The sequence below is a fragment of the Anabrus simplex genome, chromosome 9, assembly GCF_040414725.1.
Source record: "Anabrus simplex isolate iqAnaSimp1 chromosome 9, ASM4041472v1, whole genome shotgun sequence".
Lineage (NCBI taxonomy): Eukaryota > Metazoa > Arthropoda > Insecta > Orthoptera > Tettigoniidae > Anabrus > Anabrus simplex.
Window position 1 is genome coordinate 66957262 of NC_090273.1, and position 9094 is coordinate 66966355.

General features: G+C 40.2%; 1 protein-coding gene across 1 annotated transcript in view; it reads left to right on the forward strand.

The window, feature by feature from the left end:
• The window catches only part of Zwilch (zwilch kinetochore protein), a 117516-nt gene extending 112394 nt beyond the window's left edge, over nucleotides 1–5122 (forward strand). The window contains exon 11 of the mRNA XM_067153456.2: nucleotides 3958–5122. Within this exon, the coding sequence (XP_067009557.2) occupies nucleotides 3958–4040 (83 nt within the window). The 3' untranslated portion in view covers nucleotides 4041–5122. The remainder of the gene's footprint in view (nucleotides 1–3957) is intronic.
• The last annotated feature ends 3972 nt before the right edge of the window (nucleotides 5123–9094 follow it).

The window sequence follows — 9094 nt, forward strand, 5'->3', positions numbered from 1 at the left end:
ATGGTCTGTTGAGTATCTGGGTCATGTAATCCATCTATGAATGTCTACCTACCCAGCTGTTCGAGGACCTCTTCTGGAGCTGATGGGTAGGCCAGGCAAACGAGACAGGTGACATCTGTCTTGAATTCCTGGAGTGTCTCCGTACTCTTATGAGTTCTGGTTCAAAGCTGGGTCTTGTACACCTGTTGTAGGTGATGATCTCCGTAACTGGTGTCCATGTGGGCTAATAGCATGGTGTAGTTGTTCTGAGCACCTTCTGGTAACGGCTGTAGTACACTGAGGGCTTCTCTCATAGCCATGACAAGGGCTGTAGCTTTGCCCTCTTCACTCCAGGCTGACGGTCGCTTGAGCACGTAACAATCTTTTCTCACGTCTAGTTAAATTTCGGAAAACCGAGCTTGATAGCTGCAGTCGCTTAAGTGCGGCCAGTATCCAGTATTCAGGAGATAATAGGTTCGAACCCCACTGTCGGCAGCCCTGAAAATGGTTTTCCGTGGTTTCCCATTTTCACACCAGGCAAATGCTGGGGCTGTACCTTAATTAAGGCCACGGCCGCTTCTTTCCCACTCCTAGCCCTTCCCTGTCCCATCATCGCCATAAGACCTATCTGCATCAGTGCGACGTAAAGCAACTAGCGAAAAAAAAAATTTGGAAAGGCTGTTCCCGTATAAATTCGTAGCGAGGGGTTATCATTTCTCTATGAACGCTTGAAATATGTTTTCATGATACATATATGGTTAAGTTAGGTGACGCTATTTAAAGAAAACTGGAACATTTGCCACAGAGGCCTCTGTATGGATATAATTTTTTCAGAATTAAATTAAACATACTGTACACTTTCACGTAGTATCAGATTTCAAAAAATAACATAGTGGTAAGCTGAATCGTTGATATCATCCGTAAAATTGCAAGTTTTGAACAAACTCATAGCTGTTTCATACTAATTTTAGTGTGCATGAGGTTTTTCCCAAATTTTATTAAAATTCTGATATAACGACAATCCGTTATCATAAGTTATGTTTCATTATGGTCTGTATTGACAACTGATCACCATCAAAGAGTAGAGAAGGGTCCACCTATTCAATACCATCTTTGCTGGTAGGACTTAGTGTTTACAGTGCACTATGTCTGCTGGTATGGGCTACAGCAATTTTGTTACTTTCATTGATCTGTCTCTGTCTTATCCTTGGCTTTGACAGTATGAAAGTGACTGAGGTATGAGCGGTACTAGTAATGCCATTCCTTCTGCAGCCAGTCCCTGCTATGAATGGTGTGAAAATATTGCTCATAGGGTCGGTTGCTGCATGCATTTCAGTGGGCTTGGCAGGCTGATATGTAATAGCAACTACTGGCTCGGTGAGGAAAGCAATGGGAAACTACCTCATTTCCCTAGTGCGCCTTCAACTGCACCATATCATTTTATGGTATGTTTGCCTTTTCTGAGGTCTTCACGTTCCTAGTGAACTCTTGTATCTATGAACTATTACTCTTTCCCATCATGTGTTGTTACCACTATGTAATATTTCCTTATTCCGGTAAATGGCATCTCATACGTTAGCATAGGTCAAAGCATTTCTTTTCTACCCCGTCTTGTTGGGTTATCTTTCTGGGGGGAGGGGGGGAGATTTTTGACGTGAGAAGATGGAAGGATTGGATTTCCAAGTCGCCTTTGTGGCATATAAAAGATATTTTAACCGATTCAAGATGTGTGTACATATCTCGGCCTTTCGAGAATGTTAATTGCTTATATAATTGAGGTATTTAGTTTTCTTTAATTTTCTCTTGGTTTTATTATTGCTTCGTTTTGTGCTCACCATGGTTGGGTTAGAAAGGTTTCCCTCATTACATGTGTTTCTAATTTTTTGTGTGTTAACTTTATTTTCACACGCTTCTTTTGGTATTTTCTTACACCGATCCACTATGTTTATTTTGAGAACAGAAGGTGACACGGATTCGTGTGTGTGAGAGAGAGAGAGAGAGAGAGAGAGAGAGAGAGAGAGAGAGAGAGAGAGAGATTGTTTGCTGTGTGCGGCCGAGACCTTTACTCATGTCGCTTCTTTAACATTCCGCTTGAGCTCATGTTGTATTATTTTATCGCGTGTTCTGTATAAATCATGTCCACTTCATAGACCTGGTATGAATTCAGGCTAACTACGCAATTTGCCTGTTTCTGTGTATTTTTGTGTTGGAGACACTCCGTCTCTTTAGATGGACTACTTTCTGGTTCATATTGTCTGAGCTCGAGAGCGGTTGTTTATTTTGTTATGTGCTGTGTATTGACGTTCTTATACGTCCCTCTATTCTGCGACCTAACCTCTCGGTCTATGTATGAGCGTGGGTGGTTCTGACGTTTGAGTCCGTGAAACCTTTTGTGTCTAATTTACTTATTTGTTGTTCGTTTCACATTGCCGTCATTGGCTTTCTTTACCTATTTTCTTGTTTAATATGTTATATTCTTTGCGGGTTGCCTTCCCATATTTTTGTTGTTTGGCGTGAAAACATGATAACTTCCCCTTTTCTCTTTGCATTTATTTTCTGCGTATAAATGAGCTCAGTACACCCTTCCCTCTTCTCCCGTTTTAAGCTCTTTTACTTAATGATATTGTATTCTCGGGGGACATGATTTTTTTATTGTTGAGAGTTTTGTCTTCTCTGGGGAATTGAAAGGGAGAATGTTATGATTAGGTACTGTTACTCCCTAAACTTATGACTGTTTAGACCAGATGTGCTACAAAGAAATGTTTTGTACCCACCTGAATTCATATTCTTCAATTAATTAATATAGATGCCAAGTCCTTATTCCAAACTTTTCGTCACGCCTTTTATGAAGGTAAGCGTGTGTGAAGGTGCTGTAATCAGTGAGTCTGGTGTATTTTGATTATGGGCCACATTTTATTATTAGCTATTTGATTTTTGGCCCCCTTGTTTTACCTATGCAACTTTTTTTTTTTTCCTCTCCATAATAAATTTAAGTTCTTGCCCTTATTACTGGTATATGTTTATTTCTTTGCATCTCTTATATGTTTGTTGTCTGTAAGAGGCCTGGGTCCAGTTCGTGGCAGTTTTTTGCTAGTTTTGACCAAATCCACCGCACTGGGTCTTCGTCGTGTTCCTAGTGTCATTTCAGCCTCTTCAGTGGTGCCTAAACCATCTATGACAGCTGATGGCAGAGCTGTTGAGGATCCAACCAGCCTTAGGGCTGAAGACTGAACATACAAGCTTGTATATTGTCTTATAAAACTGTACAACACAAATAATATGTCATATCTGATGAAGAAAGGGCAGCCAGGTCAGCCAGAATGATGAGGTTTTGGGAAAGGAAGAAGATGATGCAAGCTAAATCTTCAGTTAATTCTTTGTTAACATAAATGTATTTGGGTTTGATTTAAGTGCTACAATGTGGGCATAAACTATGTAAATAAATAAAATAAATAATAAACTGGGACTAGTTTCAACCCCATATATATTGGGTCATCAACCACAACAGTTTTGATGTGTCATTTAGTTTCAAGTTTGGATGTGTTGTTCATACTTCAGCAGTGTTTTAAATTGAGATTGCAAATTGTAGCATACCAAAGTGTTTAATTTATTATTGGTTATATGTGTGCATATGTCTTCCAACTGTAGCGTGGCTGAAGATGACCCTATATATATACTGGGTCGAAACTAGTCCCAGTTTTATAAGACAATATACAAGTTTATGGTATTGAGTAGGTGGACCCTTTTCTACCCTTTGATAATGACAATCCATTATAGCGACTAAAATTTTTGCCGTTATGAATTCTCGCCATAACGGACTTCTACTTTATATGAATGTTATAAATCTGTTGTGTGCTCACCATTGCGGAAATTTTTTGTATTTTCTTTGGCCTGTTTTGCGTACTAGTATTTTGAAACACAATGCTGTTTCGATAAACAATCAACATGATTTTATCTTCCTATCCTTTTTCTTTTCAGATGCAACTGTGGTCGATGAAACTAAGGAACAGTACTACTTGTTCAAATTATCCTGCTGGAATGATCAAATTTTAACAAGTTAGAAAGATTAGGAAAATGCCTACGGAGACTCACTAGAGAAAGATGATCAAAGAAGATGAGAACAGGACAGTTCTTTTGGGAGGTTGGTTTGGAAAGATTTTGCCAGAGAGAGAGAGAGAGAATTCAATGTTAACCTTATATTCTTTGATACCTCAAATCAGATACGAATTTGTACCCTGAAACTGGGTTTATCTTTTTCTGAGTTTACCTTGGTGAGTGGGTGACCTGATCTTTGCCATCAGGAAAGCGATGGGATCATTGGTCAGACATCCTGAGCTGGAGTTTACTTGAAGTAGTTTGGCCAGATCCACCTCATTCCTTCAAAAATCTGACTTCCTCTGCCAGGTTTGAACCCATGATCTTCGAATTCGGAGGCTGACCTTCTACCGTTGATCTTCTGAAGGAGCTCATAGTTGAGGAGAATATTAAGACGAACATAAACACCCAGAGGAATTAACTTTAAAACTTCCCTGCCCAGCCAGGGATCAAACTTCGGGCTCTCTGAAACAAAGGCCAGTATGCTGACCATTCAGCCAAGGAGTAAGACAAATCACTCCATAAATTATATATTGATTGTTTTAAATCTAAAACCCAGCAATTTCACAGAACTGGTGAACATGAAATGAAGGAAAATTTAATGTTGTTCAGATGGAAATTCAAAGTTTCACTGTATTTTTGTTGATACAATTTTGGTATGATCATTTTTGCAGGAGAAACACAACATATTGGATTTTCTTTTTCGAGTAAAATCCTAAAGAGAAAATTCGCCTTATGGCTTAACAATTTTAATTTTGAGTTTAACTCAAGCCTTGCTTACTCTCACACAACAGATAAAAGAAATATTGTTCATGTGAACTGATTAGGAGGTCAAAAACCGTTTCCATAGTACCTGATCATGTGAAAATCATGTAAAATATCAGAATATGCTATCCTTGCTGTTAAAACTGTTTACCTAAAGGTGTTTTGCTTGCCTACAAGTATTTCTTTGATGAGTTTTCTCCTCAGCCTGTTTTACCTATTATACATTACTTTTATGCTACTGTTGTATGAATGAATAAACAATAAATGATTTCCTAATGCTGTATCTTCATTGTTTTTAACTATGACTCTTTTTCTCATAAACCCATGCCCTATTAGAGGGTAGATCATTGAGGTCAGCTTTAGAAATAAAAGGGGTGTCTGGATGAACAAATATTTGTAGCAGATCAAGGAACCAGTCTTTGTTAATTCCCACTCATTGAATGAAAGACAGTGAGTGATGAAGGATATACTGTAGATCAGGAAAGAAACTTCACTCATCAGCTTGCATTCGGGAGATAATGGATTCGAACCTCACTGTCGGCAGCCCTGTTTTCCATGTTTTCCCATTTCCATACCGGGCAAATGCGGGGCTGTACCTTAACCAATGTGATGGTCACTTCCTTCCCATTCCTAGCCCTTTCCTATCCCATTGTCGCCATAAGGCCTATGTGTGTCAGTGTAACATAAAGTAAATCTTGAGAGCCCTTAGTAGACTAAATTCAGGGCCAGATTAGGGGGGGGCTAAAGGGGCAGCAGCCCCTTGGCCGAACCTAAAATTGTATAAAAAGACCTGCTGCTCCACCTCCGTGCATGTATATGAATACTTACGCTCGCAAAATATCAAACACGCACTCTTCCTTCCGTCTTATCAGCTGTCCGTGTTAGTATTTCACCACTGCTAGAATCAATTACCATCCAGAGACACGAATCCTCGCTACTTACGCACTGTAATTATTGTAACGGTTATTGTTGACGAAAATTTTAATCTGGTAGCTTGCGAGTACGGACAGAGGGGGAAGAGGTCTAGGAAGTGAGCAGGAGGGGACAGGCGAAACATGGTGGAATGCGCATACTATACTATATCTTTGCATCAGGAAGAGAACTTCCAGTTCACCACTGATTGTTGAACCATTCATAAGTTACAACTGTAAAGTTCTTGTAAAATGGATAGAAAATATCCTAGTGGTGCCAAAGAATGTAAATTAAAATAACATTTGAAAGAAATTGAAAAGTTGCTGAAAATATCAACATTTTTTGACAGGAAGTCTACAGGTGCATCCACGACTGAAGAGACTGTTACTGGTGAATTGGAATCCTCTACAGGTAAGCGAATAGTGTAATATCTAAGTCTGCTGTTTTAAGAGAGATCAGGTCTTTACGGAATTGGAAAGCATGAGCATTAGGAAGATGGTTTTAGGAACAATGAAAGGGGATTCTAATGTGTATTTTAAACTTCAGCCACATTGTATGGTATACTCAAAGTTGTAAATAATTAATTTCCGATTTTGTGTGTGTAGTGGTAACAATAATGACTGCCACCCCCGAAGACCAGGTACCTTCCCCGGTGCTGCCTGGGGGAGAGGGGGAGGGGGCTTGGTTACGAAGAAGGGGCCCCAAATTTTTAAATAGTCCAAGGCCCTCAAACACCTTAATCCGGCACTGACTAAATTTATACTTATATTAACAGTCTGGTTTGGGGATTTCTGAAATTTGTTACAGAATTATATCTTTTTAAAAGCAAGGTATCCACTAGTAATATCACACTGCTTTAATATTTTAAAGCCAGACCATTTTTATAGCTTAGCTGAATTAGGAGAGCAATCCTCCTCCTTTGCCTATAGCTCTATCCAGGGGGACAATCCAATGCTAGAATTTTGTATCACTTTAATTTTTTAATGGCATGTGGCCTCCGAAGAGGCCTGGTGCAGGTTTTTGGAGCTGAGGCCATATAGGCGATCTGCGTGTCTGTGAGGATAGGGCCCTACCCGTGATGAATTCTAATGATGAAGATGGCACACACACCCAGCCCCCAAGCCATCAGAATTACCCAATGACCGGGCGAGTTGACCGTGCGGTTAGGGGTACACGGCTGTGAGCTTGTATCTGGGAGATAGTAGGTTCGAATCCCACTGTCGGCAGCCCTGAAGATGATTTTCCGTTGTTTCCCATTTTCACACCAGGCAAATGCTGGGGCTGTACCTTAATTAAGGCCACGGCCGCTTCCCTTCAACTCCTAGGCCTTTCCTATCCTGTCATTGCCATAAGACCTATCTGTGTCGGTGCGACGTAAAGCAATTAGCAAAAAAAAAATTACCCAATGAAGGTTAAAATTCTCGAACCGACCAGGTATCGAACCCGGGACCCTCTGGATCAAAGGCAAGAACACTAACATTTTGTGTCGCTGGAACTGAGGAAATAACAAAAAGAAGGAATATAGACTACAATCCAAGTACATAAAAATCTATACATACCAAATAAAGACCCTGATAGGTAAGTGTCTTTGCCTACATTTGTGCAGGCTAATCTCCTAAACTACTGAACAGCCTTTGATGTCTTTTTCACTGTTGTATAGAGCATTTACTGAGGAAGGTTTAGGTGTATGAAGTATTAATCTGCAATAAAAGGGAGCCAAGCAGTGGCGATTTTGTGAAGGAAGTCAAAGAAAACTGGCCATCTGAGCACTTTTTGGCTTATGCTGCCTCAACTGTCAACAATAGACTCCAAGTACATGAATTGTTGAGCATAAAAAGCCCAGGATGGTATATACCTAGCTGTAAAAGGTAGCTCTTAATGAATGAAAATAATAATTTAATACCCTCACCAACCATGAGCAGGCATTTTGATTGGACACCAGCTAGGCTGCCTGCATGTCAATTTTGATGTTTTGTTTTACTCTACCAGATGGCAGAGAAGAGGATCTCTGTTGAGTGATCTGTGGCTGAGTTTTTAATTTTGTGAGCTAAATACTAAATGTGTCACCGAAGGCCTTTTACTTGCTGATATTGTACGACACTGCAGAATGGACTTTTGTTTCCACTCTTCTAAAGTCTGAGCTACCTCTGCCGGGTTTGGACCCAGCACTCTACCACTGATACACAGAGGGAGTTAATAAGAGTTTTGGCGGGCTGAGTAGCTCAGGCGGTTGAAGCGCTGGCCTTCTGACTCCAACTTGACAGGTTCGATCCCGGCTCAGTCCAGTGGTTTTTAAAGATGCCCAAATACATCAGCCTCGTGTCAGTGGATTTAATGGCACCTGAAAGAACTCTGTCAGGATTAAATTCCAGCACCTGAGTGCCTTTGAAAACCGTAAAAATAGTTAGTGGGATGTAAAAACCAATAACATTATTAACAAGAGTTTTCATGTTAGAGTTTGCAGTGAAAAAATCAACCTGAAAATTAGAAACCATATTTTGAGACTAATCTCATAGTAATAGATTATTTTTCACCTTAATAATCTTAAGATTATTTACCTCATGACTCCAGTGATTATTTCAGTATAAAAACATCAGGAACTTCAACCAGTCAGCAGCTGTCTATCAGAACAATGTTATCATTTTCCTGTAATCGCTTTAATTTTAGTGCACGGGAGACCGAAATGGAGCAAGTACTAGTTCGATGTTTTGGGTGGTCTGCATGTGAAGGCAAGGCATTGGAGGAAGTTCAATTGCACATTGCGGTGTCTTGTGTAATGCTTAGAATGTAATGATAAATGAAACCATCATGGTTCATTTAAACTCTTTGCGCCACAGTCTCTGAATGTGTTGGCTTCATCAGAATAACACAGGTCCCGTGTCCTGTTGATTTTGTGGTCAAATGTGTTGTTGAAGATGTTTCATTGCACTGTTCCGATGAATTTTTAGGCTACGTTTGTACAACAGCTTTGCTTCTGACACACGGATGCTCACTCTAGTGGTGGTGGTAGTGGTGATTATTGGTTTAAGAGGAAGTACAACTAGATAACCATTCTCTATACAACACTAATCAGAGGGGGAAAAATGGAAGGGATCTGACACTTTGAGAAATGAAGGTATCAGCCAAAGAAAGACAAGGGCCACAAAGGGTGTGAAAATTAAAGACTCCCTAGGCCTTGAATGCTCTCATACCATCGGGGTCAGAAAAGAACAAGAGTTGCCCCTGGAGCCCTTTTAGTTGCCTTTTATGACAGGCTGGAGATACCGTGGGTGTTATTCTACCATCCCCACCCACAGGAGGATGCTCGCTCTAGCACCTTGTTGCTGACTTTAGCCAGGCTGCG